Source organism: Acartia tonsa, chromosome 4 (assembly GCF_053477335.1).
Source record: "Acartia tonsa isolate MP-2025a chromosome 4, ASM5347733v1, whole genome shotgun sequence".
Lineage (NCBI taxonomy): Eukaryota > Metazoa > Arthropoda > Copepoda > Calanoida > Acartiidae > Acartia > Acartia tonsa.
This window is the reverse complement of record NC_137263.1, coordinates 3645219-3660527: the sequence shown is the minus strand read 5'-3', so window position 1 is coordinate 3660527 and position 15309 is coordinate 3645219. Positions and strand designations below refer to the sequence as shown.

At 32.3% G+C, this 15309-nt stretch overlaps 3 protein-coding genes across 4 annotated transcripts in view; all 3 read right to left on the bottom strand.

The window, feature by feature from the left end:
- Window positions 1–1705: 1705 nt before the first annotated feature.
- On the bottom strand, window positions 1706–10113 carry LOC145315715 (uncharacterized). 2 transcript variants are annotated; one of them, XM_080155746.1, is made up of 5 exons: window positions 10053–10113; window positions 9104–9183; window positions 8673–8706; window positions 8556–8618; window positions 1706–3331 (listed from the first exon to the last, which is right to left on the bottom strand). In XM_080155746.1, exons 4-5 carry the CDS (start codon window positions 8571–8573, stop codon window positions 2399–2401), a joined length of 951 nt encoding a protein of 316 aa, XP_080011872.1. In that variant the 5' UTR covers window positions 8574–8618; window positions 8673–8706; window positions 9104–9183; window positions 10053–10113; the 3' UTR covers window positions 1706–2398. The 2 variants fall into 2 exon arrangements, with proteins under 2 accessions (XP_080011872.1, XP_080011870.1); XM_080155744.1 differs by having other exon boundaries at window positions 8556–8706.
- A 778-nt stretch (window positions 10114–10891) lies between these two features.
- On the bottom strand, window positions 10892–12912 carry LOC145315713 (speckle-type POZ protein-like). Its single transcript, XM_080155742.1, has 2 exons — window positions 12125–12912; window positions 10892–11355 (listed from the first exon to the last, which is right to left on the bottom strand). Exons 1-2 carry the CDS (start codon window positions 12873–12875, stop codon window positions 11135–11137), a joined length of 972 nt encoding a protein of 323 aa, XP_080011868.1. The 5' UTR covers window positions 12876–12912; the 3' UTR covers window positions 10892–11134.
- Window positions 12913–13629: 717 nt separating this feature from the next.
- The window catches only part of LOC145315714 (speckle-type POZ protein-like), a 44759-nt gene continuing 43079 nt past the window's right edge, over window positions 13630–15309 (bottom strand). Inside the window, exon 7 of the mRNA XM_080155743.1 lies at window positions 13630–15187. Coding sequence (XP_080011869.1) covers window positions 14967–15187 — 221 coding nt within the window. The 3' untranslated portion in view covers window positions 13630–14966. The remainder of the gene's footprint in view (window positions 15188–15309) is intronic.

Below are 15309 nucleotides of genomic sequence, written 5' to 3'. Positions count from 1 at the left end.
TATAGCATCGTACATTTTAAAAGGAATCATTTTCCTAAAATCAGATAAATAGCATGATTATACAAAAAAAATATTGTTGTAAAGGTTAACATCAACACGTTATAAATGGACGCACGGACATTCTGGTAATGAATTTAAAATTGCGGTATTATCCTCTTAGAATTTTTTTTTCAATTTTGAAAATTTGAGTACCCCTCCCGACAGCGAACTATTAACTCTGGCCGCAGCGCTCGGCTCCCTAGCCTAAAACCTAACCTAAAATAGTTCGTCGGGGAGGGGGGGGGGGGTACTCAAATTTTCAAAATTGAAAAAAAAAAATCTAAGAGGATAACGCCAAATTTGCTACGCTACACGACAGAAAAACATCAAATGCTGTAAATTGCAAAAGTACTTTAATTAAACTGTTCACAATATTACCAGTTACCAATCCTTTTCTAAATATACATTTCTAATCACAATAATATTATTATACTTTTCGTGTCAAAGCTTTTTAAAAATTAGTTTGATGATATTGCACCAAAAATGCTTTATTTTTCATATAAAACCATGGTAAAACCTAACTTTTTGGTCGATAAACCAAATATGAAACATAAACCTAGTATACGTAAAAACTGATTCCATTTACAACAATTTTTAAAGTCTAATAGTTATTTCTCGTATCGTATTATAAACGGCTTTCCGCGGATATAGAATGTACAATTATAAGATTAAAACTAGTTTTTTTAGCCCCGTGGTGCCGAAGAAAACTGGATATAACACGATGCTAGACATAGTTTTTTCGTATGGATGAGAACCGGTTCCTATCCACCGGATTCGAATGAATACGAGAATAGTTATTTCTCGTATCGTATTATAAACGGCTTTCCGCGGATATAGAATGTACAATTATAAGATTAAAACTAGTTTTTTTAGCCCCGAGGTGCAGGAGGCACCGGCTAAAAAAACTAGTTTTAATCTTATGATTGTACATTTCTATATTCGTAGAAAACTGGATATAATACGATGCTAGACATAGTTTTTTCGTATGGATGAGAACCGGTTCCTGTCCACCGGATTCGAATGAATACGAGAAATAAAATTCTGTGTTAATGTATAATACGGACACACATAATAAGAATTGTTTGTACGTAAGCCTCGCTTACAACATAGATCCTTATCGTCCTGGTCGTCAGTATCCTAATAATAAAGTAACATGATGTCAGTCTGTATGTTTCTATCGAAGGATCTCGCTAACCGCTGAACCGATCAGGTTTCCCTTTACAGGGTAGCTTCTATTAGGTCCCAGGAAGGATTATAACTATTTTGGGGGAGGGTACCACCACCCTCCCAAGAGAAATCACAATTATTTTAATATTCTTGCTTTTACGTAGAGACTTGAACGCAATGTAGACACTTTCTTTTCTAGTGGCGACTTCATTTGGGAGTGTTGTTAAGTACACTCCCCCAAAATAAATTTAAAAAAACCTTCCAAGAACCTATGCGAAGCTACACAGTAAAGGAGAACCATATTGGTACAGCTGTTAGCGAGATCCTTCAGTACAGGCAGACACTGATCCTGTTACATTGCTGTTTAAACAAATCCACGAACTATGGTTGCTACTGAAAATTAAAGAGCAATCGGTCCTGTTGTTAACGAGATTTTATTCGACAAACGTACAACAAGATTTATTCACAAAGACACTAAAATGAGAAGAAACAAAATCAATTGATTTCATATTTTATTTAAATGGCAATACATTAAATAAGTCATATTTGATTGTAATTCATAAAAGATGTAAACATGTACATAGATTAAAACAAACATATAATCTTCATATTTCAAGAGCATTAGGTTGCAGGGATCTATAGGAATAACACTACGGCGTATAAATTGATTCACATCCCCAATAATGATACACACAATTACCCATTCTGTATATTACAATTAGTTGCAGAAACGTTTGGACACCAATAAGAAAACATTATTAAACTTTGGGGAAATGTTTAATAAACAGCACAATGTCCCCTTCAAATTCAACAAATTAAATTTCATAAAAATACGTAAAAACAAGTAAGAATTTATTCATAAGTAGCGAAACATAAAAAAAAACTTTTTTTTTGTCAAAAATAAAATCACGAAACCTACCACTTCTAGACATAATGTCAGACACTAAAAAAAAGTTACGCTTCTTCATATACAGAGATCAATACTAAATTACAAAGACGTCCAAGCTTTTATTTTTATTGGGGATTTTGGATCTGAAATATAACATTTTTTAAAAATGCTTCTGATTTTCTGTGTAATATCCAAAAGTTTGCCAACTTTAAAGTAAAATTTTTATGTGGGCATGGGGTTAAAATCTAAAAAAAATCAGGGTTTCCTTGTTTTCGCTTGAATTTGATTATAATACCTATTGAGTTATCTTGAAAAATAATGAATAGCTTGAGCAACAGTAATATTATAGACAATATCATTATATCTCTTAATAGCAACATCTTCATTATCAACTCCTATACACATCTCCTCAACACTATTATCATTATCATACTCGGGATCTTCGGCTGCAATACCTATCTCAACAGTCTCGTTAGAATCTTGTTCATCATTGTTGATATAAAGAGGATCTTCGTCACTAATTTCGTCTGTGTGATCATCTGAATTGGTTGTATCATCATCAACAGCTTCTACACTAACAAAAGCTGTAGCTGGAGGATTGGTCATGTCTGGATGACTTCTCTTTTTGTGCGATGATAGGCTAGATGAATTGGAGTAAAATCTCTGGCATATTTCACAATAGAATGTTTTCCCATGTTTTTGATGATATTGGTGATATCGCAAAGCATATCTGGTGTCAAATCTCATCTCACAGAAATTACAATCATATGCCAATATTTTAATGTGATTTAACAGAGAACTGTTTACGGACAATGCCTGTTCACAGTGATCACTAGAGTTTGGAATGTGAGTTTTCTTCTTGTGAATTGCCAAGGAACCTTTGTGCGAATAAGATTTAGAGCATAAGTCACATGCAAATTGCTTCTTGTGTGTATTTTTGTGCTTTTGCAGGATAGCTCTAGACGTAAATGTCTTTTGGCACTTATCACAAGTATATTGTTCCTCTAATATATCTGAAACATCACTTGGTTTAGCTATACTGGGGTAGTTCAAATTTTCTTTTTCATTACTGGAGTGCATGATTTGAATATGCATGTTTAAACGATCTTGAGAATGAAAGACTCCCGGGCAAAGATAACAGGAATACATCTCTTGGGCGTGGGAATAATTCTGGGGGGCATGGGAATACATCTCGTGGGCGTGGGAAAATTCCATGGCTCGCATGTAAAATAATTCCTAAAACAAAAGGAAATTTTTTAAAAGTAAGATATATTGAAACACAGTCTAGGTTTCTATCGCATCGTATTATAGACAGCTTTCTGTATATATTAAAATAATAAGATTAAAAACAGTTATGCCTGCCCCGAAGGCCCGGGCTAACAAATCTGGAATTAATATTATAATTTTTATTCTAGGATTCGTTGAAAATTATCAGCAATATGATGCTAAACATGATTTTTCATTATTGATCGAAATTGGTTCTATTCTAGCGGATATTAATCGGTTTCGAAGCCATAATAAGGAAATATTATACTATTTGAAGAATTAACGTTGACTTACTAAAAGATAAAAATAAAAAGTAACTAGCTTTGCATAAAGCTTATTGTTGTAGTAGCTGGTGAAAGATATAAAGGATTTTTTACGCTTTTAAATGATTAAAACAAGGATAAAAACGTCCATAAGAGTGAAGCTCTTAAATCAAACGGTAGAAAAGACAATCATGAACACTTCCAGAATACAGAGAGCAAAATTTTGATTTATAAGTATAAACAAAATTGTATATGAACTACATGAAAATTACATTAATACCGGATTCTGTTTAATGACATACTTACACAGTTCACTCGAAGCGAGGGTAAGAGAAAAAAAATTTCCCAGGCATAAGGCCAACTGTTTCATGTCCCCATGAACATATAAATTTAGTGGAAAAACGAAAATCTTAAAATGAGGACTTTTTGAGAAAATTAGATTTGAAAACTTCAAGTTAAATTTTCATCCCCTAGGAGTTACCGCATAATTATGACAAGAAAAGCAAAGATTATTATTCAAAATTTTCAACAACTTTGCTTTTATGGAGTCTTTCATAAAACATCTCTATATATTATTTATTTAAGGCTGAATTTCCGTGACCGTAGCAAAGCAACTGATAAAAATGGCCATTAATTAACTCCCTTCAGGAGTGGTTTATGAAGAACTTTATATAAGCAAAGTTGTTCAAAATCTTAAATAAATAATCTTTGTTTTTCTTCGAAGCAAAATTGTAAGTAAATTTGTTAAAAAACTGCTTGATCTAGGATAATGTTTATGGACATACTTACATTTTCAGGACTTGATTATAGAGTTGCTTCGCTTATAATATCTTACTTTGTTGTCCCAGGAATTAATATACCAAAAATCAGATCAATCAGAGAGTTAGATCAAAACTTGTTGTTAAAAAAAGTAAAAAAATCTACATGTTTAAAATGGAAGTACGGACATTCTGGTAATAATTATAAAGTTGCTACGCTTTCTAAATTGTACCTAACAACTAGAGGAATTACCATGTAAAGTTTGAAATCGATAGGACAATTTTAACATGCCTAAATTAACGAAAAAAGCTATCCGTTCCGGACGTACGGACGGACTGATCCTAATTATAGAAAAGCTTCGCTTTTAAAAATAATTTAATTTATTTAAACTAACAGCAGAACACTAAACATAATAAATATCCTAAGAGATGTTTATCGCCTGGAATCATAGACAGTTATCTGGGGATCATAAGATTATCAATTACAGGATTAATTCCAGTTTTGTTGCCCCGAAGGCCCGGGTCAAGAAAAAAAACAAGGATAAATTTCAATAAAGTGGAAATTAATCTATTTCGGATCGATGCTGACAAATCTGTCCCAAAGTTATATATAAAAAACTATGTTGCAAAAACTAACCTTTGAATCCAGCACTAATGATGTTTAATTCACAACTAATTAAAGATTAAATTATTTTCTAAAATATCACCTATGGAACCTCCCCTTTTAATCCTTAATGATTTCCTCTCCAAGTGTAAAACTCAACAAAAACGAAGCGCTACTTAATAATATCCTTTTCCCATACTACCCTCCCCCCCCCCCTCAATGCGTACTAATGGCGGTCAACCTATAGTCGGCTCGGCCTACTTAGTAAAGCCACGCGTAGCTACTCTTTAAATGATGTGTTATTCCGTCCGTTTTAACAGGGAAATGTTGTTTACTTGGCTGAATTTATTTTTAAAAATAAAAAACGAAGCTATCAAATTATCATGCTAAGAAGGATGACAACATCCATTAGTAGCAAAGCACAAAATTTATTATAAAATAGACAAACGGACAAAGTGAGTTATAGAGCAGATTATCTGTTATCCTAACAAAGAAAAGAGAGAGAATATACAAAAATTGAAAAAAATCATGAAACCTCAAAAATAAGGTTTCTGTTTTTAAAAGTTATAAAACGAAAAGCAGCTAAAAAGCAGTCAGACCACTATAGATATTTTATACCTAATTTTAGTGCATAATGAAGATAATATTGTCAAGAAGTTTCAGCCTTATATCTTTTGTAGGGGCCGCAAAAATCTGTTATAAAAAGTAATAGCGGCTAAAAAGCTGCTTAAAAGCAGTCCAACCGCTTCGGATGTTTTATACTTAATTATGATCCTTATTGATGGGAATGTTGACAACCACTTTCAGCGTTCTATCTTTTATAGGAGCCGAGAATATCACATTTCCCCCACCTATATCACGGACGGATATATGGAATTATAGAGTAGCTTCGCTACTAAAAATAGACATACGATCTTTCTGGTCTCTATTGATTATAGAGTTTCTACGCCATCTGAATACTGAAAAATCGGCTTAAATCTTCCAAGTTTTATAAAGTGATACTGACAGACAAATACGATCTTTTTGGAGGCTATTGCTAGGGAGGTCTTTTTCGAACTGAGCTGAGCTCTAGTATCTAGATACTTTGAATTCAAGCGGGCTAGAGAAATAGCTTTAAACCCAGACTTAAATCTAAAAATGAAATAGCATAGAGCCATCACAAGATCTATGTGAAGCTCACTTAAAATAAAGAACCCCAAACAGTTCAGTAATTATCGAGATCCTAAGCTTCAGACAAAAAAACTTACTACTTTATATAAAAGGATATCCATACAAATTCTGAAAGATAATTTTTATTCGAAATTCCTTTTATAATACCCTATCCCTTTCCCCCGCCCCCCCAAAAAAACTCCACCTCTTTAAGGCTCCTGTAGAAAATTTCTCACCCTTTTAAAATATTAAATTCATATCTTTTGTCAAATTTGAAACACATGTTAATAAAGAATAAAACTAATCGGAAACGAGAATATATAAGCATAGCTACTCTAAAGTTTACTATTTCTGGCTGTACGCCAGTCCATTAAGCTATATGGGAAATACAATTTTTTCGGTTTTGATTTAAGGTAGACGTCTGAATTTTTGTGTGAATAAACCTTTCACAAAAGCTCATAAAGATTGCAACTAACTCGGTCAGTAGATTTATCGTTCATGCTTAAAAAGAAAAATATTTAAATTTAATAATTGTGATTTTATATTATTTATCAATAGCGGCTATGTCCCTAGAGGCCTCATTGAGCACGTTAACATGTTTTCTTTTCAATTTATGTTAAGAATATATATCATATTATATATTTATAAGGATATCCTTACACTAAACAACAGCTGTATAACTTACATGTCCATTTATGTTTTTTGTTCTTCGCTACTTATGGATGTTGTCATCCTTGTTTCTTATTCTTATTTTTAAGGATTTATGACAAAAGTAGGAGGGAATTTCTCATATATAAAGGAATCTTTTTTTACACGTGTTAACAATTTTAAATTCAGGAAATCAATAATAAATTCATTATATTAACAAGGGTGATAATTGCCACAAATTAATATTAATTAAGTGGGGGGGGGGGGGGGTTCTCAGCCGTATTTAGGCTGTTTTACCATAAAAATATCACAAGCCCTATCTACACTATTGGCCTCTCCAATAGACTATATAAGTTTGAAGGAATTTTAATTAATATAATAGATTTGAAATCTGCATAAAATTTTAAGGTTTTTTTTTATAAAATTCGTTTTTTATATAATTCTTTATTTAAAGGCGCAAATACGATTTAAGTTAATTAATTTTGACATCTGTAATTGGTAGATTGAAAACTATCTGCGCTCTGATTGGAGAAGCTTAAGTGTCGTACATCATTCAACCAATTAGAGCGCGGGTAGGTTTCAATCTAGCTTTCCTATTGGTCAAAATAAATTAACTTAAATCGTATTTGCGCCGTTAAATAAAGAATTAAATAAAAAACGAATTTAATAAAAAACCCTTAAAATTTTATGCAGATTTCAAATCTATTATATTAATTAAAATTCCTTCAAACTTATATAGTCTACTCTCCAAGTCGGTTCTAGCCGGTAGCGGCTGGTACTAGAAATTTAAAAAATGGTAATCGGTATCATTTAACATGAAATAAAGCAAAAATAAGGATGAAGAAGTTGATTTCGATGTGATCAATGATGGATTTGCCTCAAAACGGCTATACGACTAAACAACTAAGCCGCCAGCCGTTACTTTTTCAACTATTTTTCAATTTAAGGAAAAGAGACCTACCAATTTTATTAACGAATTTAGTTATCCGTCTCGGCCTCGCATACACACTCAAATTATAGAAAAGCTGTGTTTGTAATAAAAAGTAGGAGGGAATTTCTCATAAATATAAATATCAATTTCCATGTGTTCTCATTCTTGTAAGTAATAAAACTAGGGATATAAAGGGATAGGACAATGACCGATAAATTCATGTACATCCCAAAAAATTACCCCCTCTGTAGATTACAATTAGTGGTTGAAACGTTAGACACTCAACTTAATGAACCAACCAATCCAAATTCAATAAAAGCCCCCAAAGCCAACGAATAAGAAAACGTTATCATAAAACTTTGAGTACTAGTGTTATAAACTGGCCAATGTCCCTTCCTCCCTGAATAATTACAAGGATGACAATATTCATAAAATCAAAGCTTTATAAATATTACAAAAGAAAAATTACAGAATAACAGAATAGGGATCAAAAGGGATAAGACAATGGACAATAAAATAGTGTACAGCCCATACTATTATCTCTTTTTACAATCAGAATATCAGTGGAAAAGTTAAAACACTGCTTTAGATAAGTAACTAAAGTTTTTAATCTAACGATGAGAGAAAGTGTCCCCTCGCCCCTAAGAAAATAGCTTAAAACCACCACAGCAGTAGGTTTTTTCCCTGAAGAGTAGAGCCCAATAGGTAAAGTGGTTACAGAGATCTTAAGCTTCAGACGGACAGACAGACTAGCCTATAGTCTATCATTAATACCTAGCTTAATAATCACGGAGTAAGCAAAAGTGGCTTAACTACCGACATTATACTTGTATCGGCTCACCTGAAGAGATTCCGCCATGTTTTGATAGTTATTACTGGCAACACTGATGACGCGGTATTGCTCGCAGTCGCAAGCTCCATGATTTGATTTTGGAGCCGTTTGATTTTGGGGCGGCTCCAGTTTCGGCTACGGATTTGAATCCGGCTCCGACCTAAAATCAAGAAAAACTTATCATAGCTTTTTTTGCCAAGTCTATTTTTGACTATTGATGGTTTAAAAAGTTTAATTTTTGATAAAAATGGTCTTGAAAAACTTAAAAGGGGCATTTGCACACGACGCAACAGAGTTACAAAATTATAATTAATAAAAAATCTCTAATTTTAGCTAACCCGAACCCGGAGCCGTTTCAACTTTTTTCAATTTTCCCCAATAAATAGAGGAAAAAACTAGAGGGAGGGAAAAATGAAAAATATTGCAGCAGGGGAAAAATGATTCTTGTGCAAAATGTACACACACGAAAGTAATATTTTAGTCAAATGCTCTTATTAAGTCAACCTGTTCTTAATTATGACCAAAAGCCCAGTATACTTTAATGATTTGATAATCACCTTTATGTTAGGCCTTGGAAATTTTTCTATTAAGAGCCACCACCAGCACAATCAGTTTCCACCAAATAAACCCAATCTGTCTGAGAAATTATCATATGTAGTGATGGGAATCCGGATCCGGAATCCGAATCCGGAATCCGCCCAATTTTCGGCCAATTTTGGAATCCGAATCCGGATCCGTAATCCGTTTTTTATAGCGGATTCCGGATTCTAAATTGGTAGGCTAAATTTAATTTAAATAGGTTAGAAAATACCAAGCACATTTTTAGGACATACGTAGCACTTAAATTTTTAAATTTACTAATGTGATGTAAATGCTTTAGTTATGCTGGAAGTCAACACTTTAAACAAATCAAGGCTTCAACCAAGTAACATAGTGATAAATTAACGAAAAAAGCTATCCCTCTGTGACGGACGGCCTTTTAAAATACTACTAGAATCCGGAATCCGCAAAAAATAAAAATCCGGAATCCGCAAGAATCCGTCACTTTTTTTGACGGATTCCTTCAGAATCCGGAATCCGAATCCGGCCCAAAAATTCGACGGATTCCCATCCCTAATCATATGAAAATGGTTTTTTGTTCGTCTTCCTTATAACTTCAATTTATATAACTAAATATTTCATTTAACATAGTTGCATGAAGTGCATTTAAGAAAACTGATTTCAAGTGACAGTTACAAGCATTCCATCAAATATATACCTATAATTTTGTATTACAACAAATAACAAAAAAAACATTACTAAATTAGTCGTCATGGTATTTTTGTGAAAATAAGCCAACTATATAAATTGCTTGTATCACAAGAGTAAGATTTTTAAGTCTTGATATTATTAAAACTACATGGTAAAAAATTGAAATTCTCCTACTATAAATGTAGTTTAAACCATTAAACAGGAAAAAATACGTAGTATACTAAGTTCAACTTAAAATGCATTTCATGCAACAACCCTTTGGATTCTTTTGGGAAATCATTTCAGTAACAAGCAGTAATTTCTAGCATTTTTTTCTGAAAAAAATACATACAAGATTATCAGGTATATAATGACATTTTTATCACAAGATTATTCACTAACTTAATTTTCTTATTTTGGCAATTTATGCTAAAATAGGGCTTATGTTGTTTACAACATTGACAAGAAATGTACACAATTCTGTAGATTGCTTTCCTTAAAGTTTATAAAAATTGTTTTCACTCTTTGATTTTCCCTCCTTTCATGTCTTTTATTATAATTAAGGGGGGGGGGGGGGGTTTAATGCAACCATCTTGTAATCAATGTATAAATGGCACTTAGAATTCGAATTTCGATATACAATTTTGCATGAGTAATCCTTGTTAGGTCTATTTTCCCTAAATCGAACAAAAAGTTGGAAAAGTAACGGCTAACGGCTGGCAACTCAGCCGCTTAGTAATTTTTTGGCTTTTTTCTATGGAAATAAATCACGAAACCTCTCTCCACATAATGCTCTTTTCCGATCCAAAAAGTTTTAAAACGATTCTAGCCGGTAGTTGCTGGTACTAGAAATCTAAAAAAATATTTTTTGTATCATTTCACATGATTTAAAGCAAAAATATGTTTTAAAATGTTGATTTCTACGTAATTTTTGACAGATTTGCCCTAAAAATAGCCAAAAAACGGCTAAACGGCTGAGCCGTTAGCTGTTACTTTTTCAACTTTTTGTTTGATTTAGGGAAAATAGACCTACCAAGGATTACTCATGCAAAATTTCAGATCGAAATTCGAATTCTAAGTGCCATTTATACATTGATTACGAGATGCAATGGTTGCATTAAACCCCTCCCCCCCTTTACAAACATAAAATAGTTTTTTGTTTAATTTGCTCGGTATAATTATTTTTTTTTAAGGTGAATCATTAGGTACAATTTTAGTTTGTTTTAAGCCTAACAATTTAAAAAAAACACAGCTACTATTGAAAAGAAATGCAAGTTGTTTGATATAACTATAAGTACATACATATATAAAATAAACAAAATATCAATAGCAAAAAAGGAGTTAGTCACAGCAAAGAACTATTTCTTTGTTGGATTAATGGCTCTCTTCATGATTTCTATTACAAGCCTCTGGGAGACATTCTCAAGCTCAGGTCTCTCCGTAAAAGCATTGATATTCTGAACTATATAGCTCATAGCTGCTTCCCTTAACATCTTCGAGTTATGTCCATCAGCCAAATTCAGGAAGGATATGGCATTCTCATTTGTAAGATTCTTCATCATGTAGGTAGTGCACATATCTAAAAAAAATCCAACAATTAGCTGTATTTTTTTGGTATAGTATGTTTTTTTGGGAACTGTTTTGAAAGCTTCTTTGACCTATACTAATTAAAATTTAATTATCATAACTGATTATTACAGCGTTCAACTCGGTTTAAATCAGAATCAAATAAGGTATAGCCAACAAGCAAAATAAATCTAAAATAATATTTGGAGGACAGACAGGGGTGTATATTCTACATGGGATCCCCGGATCATGGGGGGGGGGGGGGGATAAAAAATAAGTGGTTGGAGGGAAAAAAAATGTAAAAATTAAGAAAACTGAAAACATAATTTTTCCATCCCCCCCCCCCCTCCTTGGTGAAAAAAACTAAAAAAATGTGTGGTAGGAGGGATAAAATAAATAAAATATAGAGTTCTTTAAATATTTTTCCATTTTCCCCCCTACTTAATGAGAAAAAACTGGGAGGGGGGGGGGGAGAAATTAAAAATTTTGTAGCCGGGTAAAAAAAATAAATCTTGTGCAGAATATACACCCCTGGGGACAGATAAAAAGGTCGTCAATTCTACTATGTGCTGCCCCCCAACGACAGCTGAAAATAATTTAGAGGTTTCGTGTTTTTTTTGAATTAATTTCGTTGTTGGTATAATCTAGTCTAAATCCCCATTGAGGACATTTTTTTATTGTAGAAGAATTATAATAAAATATCTATCTTAAGGAAAAGACAATTATTGATTAAAACACGATAAAAGTACCTACCCTATAACTAAAGAAGACATACAACCTACCTTTTAAACTTTCCATCATGTACATGTCTGCAGCTTTAAACAAATCAGCAACATTCTCTTTCAGTTTCTTTACTTTGCAACTGTAAATAAAGTTTATAAGATCCTTCAATACTTCTGGATCCATGTTGTTAATGGTGACACTTCCAGTCTGGCTCTCTTTACAGGGATTGGTAAACATAGCTTGGAATACAGAAGATCTTGATGCTAATATAGCTTTGTGGGCTTTTAGCCTTATATCTTTACAATGTATTTCAACATCAGAGAAATCCTCATTACATGTCAATTTTTCTAGGTCATCGGCTAGGCACATAGTAGGGTCTTTAGGTTTATCTTTAACACCGTTCAACTCAACCAAAATTGTCAGAGTTCCGTTTGGTAAAACAGTCTCTTTTTGTGATTTTAATTCATTGAATTTAACAAACATTGGAAATCCATAACCTTCTTTGTTGGGGAAAGTATAATCTACTACACCATAGCCAACTCGATGCGGCTTTTCATATTTATCTAGAATACTACACTTGAATGAAACTGTACACTCTGGGCTATCAACAAGGGTAAAAAATAACCCAACCCAATCTGCCTCTGTTCTTCCCCTTGGATACAGAGTCAAAACAAACTTTTTCAGCATTCCCTCTTTTCCAATAAGAGTGAATTGAGGGGAATCAATACTTTCTCCATTGTATACATTCATGAAGCTTGAGATTTTCCATAGAAAACTTGAAATTTGACATATAGTACCGAGTCCAGACATTTTAGAGGGGTTGGTTTTCTGAAAGAAAAAAATCTTTGTTTAGCTTACATTTTATAAAGAGGTGTTCTTGTACCTTTAGAGTTTAGAGCTGTTTTCAAGACTTGCTGCTACGCCCCTAGAGGCCCCTTCCCCCATTTTAAATTTTTGTTTTGAATTTTGAAAAGAAAGAAAAACTTTGGGGGTTTGGTGAAATTCTTTTTAGGGGCGATTTCTCTTTGGAGGGTTGTTGTACCCTCCCCCAAAATAGTAATAAACCTTCCCAGGACCTGTAAGGAGCTACATTGTAAAGGAGAACCATATCAGTTGCCAAGATCATTCTGTACAGACAGACAAGCATCCTGTTACTTTTATAAGATTGCTAAAAGTTATTTCGAAGAAGTGTGTTAAATGGTTTCAATTACAAGAACCAATGAAATGAATCATTTTTAATGAAAATATGACAAAATTAGAAGTTACATTGATTGCAAATCTTTATTTTTTGAGAGAAAAAAATTTAGTAGGGTAAAAACATCCATAAGGTAGCGAAGCACAAAAATATTTAATAAAAGAGCAGATATTCAGTATTCATAAATCAAGAATATATTCTTAAGAGACAAAACAAATCATTATGGACAGACTGACCGATAAACTAAGTTAAGTTTTTTTTGTTACTAATAAGTCTCAAGCCTATTAAGTGCTTATACTAATTTTTCCTAAAAATTGAAAACTTCTTGGTTATGAGATCTTAGTAGTTAAAGACAGACATGAAGCTAAACTAAGAATGCACGCATATTTTATCAATAATCCTTTTTGGTTATCAATTCAGTGTACTTTATCAACCATTTAAAATCACCTCATTGTAATCTCTGAAAAAAATATAAAAAAATTATCTGAGAATCAACACAAATAACAAGATAAACACGAAACAAAGGAGCAAAACTATTTCAAAATTGATAATAATAAGAATAATCTAAATAATCTGAGAAAGTAATTTGTCACTGACATTTACTAATATAAAAAATTTGCATTATTTTTACAGATCATAGTACTGTACTTTTAGAAAGGAAAAAATACCTTTATTCACAATAATAATCAACTTTGAATGTGTGAATGAAGAAAATAGTATTTGTTAAGGTGGAAAATCCCTTTCAAAGAAAAATCTTCGAATGAATTGATATCTACTCACGTGAGAGCTTTGATTTTGCTGAACAAAAATATCAGGAAAAACTAATAAGTACATCAAGGGGTAGTTACATCAAGTAAATTTGATATGTTTACATACTTAAAACAAAGAATTTTCAAATGTTAACATTTTAAGGAAATAACAATTTTACATATCTTTAAAGAATAATCTTTTCTAGCTTTCATTAACTATGAGGTTTTAAAAAGATAAGCAAAGCATATTCATTATTACTTATATAATAGTTCTTTTAATGAAAACTGATGACTTAGAAATCAAAACGACCGAAAAGTATTATCCAATGCTATAGCCTGAAAAAAAAGTGTGTCCTAAAAGTAACTTAGCATTTCCAAATTTCTGCCAGGGAAAAAATGTGTTACACACGGACAAACTTATTAGATCGAGACCACTGATTTGAAGGTCCCTATGGACATGAAAATGAAGAGAAAGTATATTTTGAAATTCACATATCATTTGCAAGAGAAATATTAAGATATACACGATTATTCACTTTCCCTCAAAACGCCAAGCAAGCAAAGAATCGTTCATCTTTTGTAAGGCATGACTGTTTTTGTTAATTAAGGCATGTTGGAGATGTACTATTGATTTGAAACTTTGTTTGATGATTCCTGTAACATTAAGGTATTATTTAGAATTCGATGACTAGGCACTTTGACAAGGGAACCTATATGATTATCACTTGACCAGGAAAATATGTTTAATATTTTTCTATGTAGAAAAGCATAATAGTTATTTATCGCATCATATTATAGACAGCTTTCGTGGATATTAAAGCTGATTTTTAATTTTAAAATTTTAATTCAATATTTGTAATAAATTGCCTGTAATACGATGCTATACATGTTTTTTTTTAATATGTTCCAAACCGGTTCCAATCCAACAGATAATATGCTTCGGAAACATACTGGAAATTACTGTACATGCTTGCTCACAATATTTTGAAGAATCTGGTCCGTTAGCTCTTTTGACAAAGCTTTCAAATTTGGGTTTGTCATAACAATCTTCTTATTCTTCATGATAAAATCCATAGCTGCACTCTTGAGGTCTTCATAGCTGTAGTTGTCAGCAAGCATCATTATATCATACACGTTGTCTGCGTCTATATTTTCCTTCATATAGCTGCCACAGATATCTAAGTTAAAAAAAAATATTAAATGTTTGGATTTTTATATTAATTGGCAAAGTGCTTGTTTGGTTCTTATGAATAAATTAATAAATTTTTTGCAAAGTTACATTAAACCTCATGTTAGCCCT

Coding starts and splice junctions, on each gene's coding strand:
- LOC145315713 (XM_080155742.1), bottom strand. CDS start 12,875: ATGTCTGGACTCGGTACTATATGTCAAATTTCAAGTTTTCTATGGAAA. Junction 11,356..12,124: donor CATGATGGAAAGTTTAAAAG/GTAGGTTGTATG, acceptor GATTTTTTTTAG/ATATGTGCACTACCTACATG.